The following is a 2,757-nucleotide window of genomic DNA, read 5'->3' as shown; positions in this document are numbered from 1 at the left end:
GGATATCAACAACTGGAGCAGAACACAAGCCTGATACCCCACTGTGACACATCTGTTCGGAGTCTGGGATAATCTTTCACCATGTGGCTGGTACCTCCACACTCAAAGCAACCTCTCTGCTGACGTGGCTGTGGAAGCTATCCGGTATGGGTACCCTGAGACCCATGGATACTTGAAACACCGTGCGATGCCTAAAGTGAAAACTAAACTAGTTGACCCATAAGACCTCTACAATGTCGTACCCTGCCTCCAAAATAGGGACCAATAGATATCTCCGATCTACGAGGCCTCTTAGCCTCCCTGTCCTCTTTCTCCTGACCCCGCATGACCTCTCCCTCCTGGTCCTGCATGCCCTCTAATTGGCGAGCGATCTCTACCACCTGCTGAAACGGAACATCCGACTCCAACTCCCGAGCCATGTTGAACCAGATATCATAACTGAGCCCATCAATGAACCTGCAGACCCGCTCTATAACTGTAGAAACCAAAGTAGGTGCATGTATGGACAAATCACTGAATATAATGGCATACTCTGACATTGACATAGTGCTCTGGCGCAGCTTCTCAAACTCCACGTGCCATGCATCCCGAAGGGTCTGGGGAACAAACTCTCTCAAGAACATCCCTAAAGACGGAACCCATGAAAGTGAAGCTGCATCGGCCGGACTACCCAACTCATACGCCCGCCACCACTGATATGCCGCTCCCTTAAGCTGAAATGTAGTAAAAGTAACCCCACTCATCTCCACAATACCCATAGTGCAGAGAATACGGTAGCACTCCCATCGGAATCCATGCGCATCTTCTAAAGCCAAACCACTGAAAGTAGGAGGGTAATACTTCTTGAACCTCGCAAGTCTAAGTTGTTCCTCCTCAGATGCTGCTGCCCTAACCACGGGCTGAACTGGAACATGCTGTGTCTGCATGACACCTGGAACCTGACCAACGTGAACTCGCTGCTCCGGAGTATGGGCGGTGGGAGTCTGAGATCCTCCCCCATTCTATGAAGTAGCTGGTGCAACCGGAATCAACCCCGCCTGAGCCAATGTACTAAATATTGCTCAGGAACTGTGCTAAAGCCTCCTGACATCCTGGGGTCACAATAGGCGCCTCCGGTACCTGTCCCCCAATAGGAGCCACTGGCGGCTCCTAAACAACTGCTCTGACAGATGCTCTAGCTGTAGCACGGGCTCCTCCTCGGCCCTGACAACACTGGCTTCGGGGGCAGCGTCATTAGTAATTGCAGCTCGTGTCCTCACCATTTGTGAGAGAATAGAATGACAAAGGTTCAAACTCCAAGATCAATAAACTCGCACGATAGGAATGAAGGAAGTAAAATTGTCCTAATAGTTTCATTGTTTCCTGAAATAACATCCCGCGTTTTAGCCCACCTTATCACACCGCATGGCTTCTAGTAGTTCCCTTACTAACCACGCATTTCAAGCCCACCTTATCTCACCGCATATGTTTCAACACCCAAACCTTATACTACCGCATGCGTATCAATAATAACAACAGCACGACAGAAACCTCGTGCAACAGAATAAATCCAGCATAGCAGAAACCTCATGCAACACAATAACAACAGCACGACAGAAACCTGGTGCAAACACAATAACAACGGCATGGTAGAAACCTCATGCAAATAACATAACAATTATATCAACAATAACACGCATGCCAAAACATGAAAACTTAAATAAATGACTTTCACAATATGTGCCCACATAATACAACATTTCCTCAAAATAGTTTCAATATCACAACCACTTATAGCCCTCGACTCCACAACACTGAATGAAACAGCAACAACGACAATAATACGAGAATATGGCAAGTGAATCAACTCAGGAACTTCAAAACACAGAGTAACAAAAAAATGAGCTCACAAAGAAAGACACAAAAGGGAATAATGGTCTCAACAAGAATACCTCAACAAGGAAGAGATAATGTGTAGAAATGATTCCACAAAAGTACAATTCAACGATAAGAGCGATAACATGAATCAATGATTCCAAATAAGGATAAGTCAACAATGATAAGGGATAACAAAACTTCATTTAGGGTAGAGCAATTACGGAAAAGATACAACAAATTCAATGAAGGATAAGCAGATTATGGAAAAGATAATAATAACTTCAATCAAGGATAAACAATTACGGAAAGGATAGCATGGCAATAAAAAAGGCAGCAACTTCAGTTAAGGCACATAGGAGTTTAATCGGCAATAAGGGTAAAATATGAAGCAATAATTCCAAATAAGACACGTAAGGGTGAGCTTAGTTAATGGGGAACCTAAGAGCCCTAAACAGTCAGATTTCCACAAATAAGCCCGAGCACGTACTCATCACCTCGTGTACATGACCTTCACATGATACAATTAGCACCAAAGACTCAAATCCTAAGGGGTAGTTCCCCCACACAAAGTTAGGCAAGATACTTACCTCAAAGAAGCTAGACCGATACTCTGAAATGACCTTCTCGAGTGAAACAACCTCCGGACGGCTCAAGTCTAGCCAAAATAACTTCAAATCATAAATAAAGGTCATAGGAAACAATTCCGGATAATAAAGCTTCAATCTTTAACAAAAACTAAAAAGTTAACCCAAAAGTCAACCCTCAGGCCCGCACTCCGAAACCCGATAAAATTCACAAACCCCAAACACCCATTCCGATATGAGTTCAACCATACTAAAATTATCAATTTCCGGCATCAATTCGTCCTTCAAATCGTCATTTTACACATTTGAAAAATCT

General features: G+C 44.0%; 1 protein-coding gene across 1 annotated transcript; it reads right to left on the bottom strand.

The window, feature by feature from the left end:
* Positions 1 to 203: 203 nt before the first annotated feature.
* On the bottom strand, positions 204 to 926 carry LOC138893935 (uncharacterized). Its single transcript, XM_070178606.1, has one exon. It carries the CDS (start codon positions 924 to 926, stop codon positions 204 to 206), a length of 723 nt encoding a protein of 240 aa, XP_070034707.1.
* Between the last annotated feature and the right edge of the window lie 1,831 nt (positions 927 to 2,757).

The sequence above is a fragment of the Nicotiana tomentosiformis genome, chromosome 6, assembly GCF_000390325.3.
Source record: "Nicotiana tomentosiformis chromosome 6, ASM39032v3, whole genome shotgun sequence".
Classification (NCBI taxonomy): domain Eukaryota; kingdom Viridiplantae; phylum Streptophyta; class Magnoliopsida; order Solanales; family Solanaceae; genus Nicotiana; species Nicotiana tomentosiformis.
This window is presented reverse-complemented; position numbering and strand designations above follow the sequence as displayed.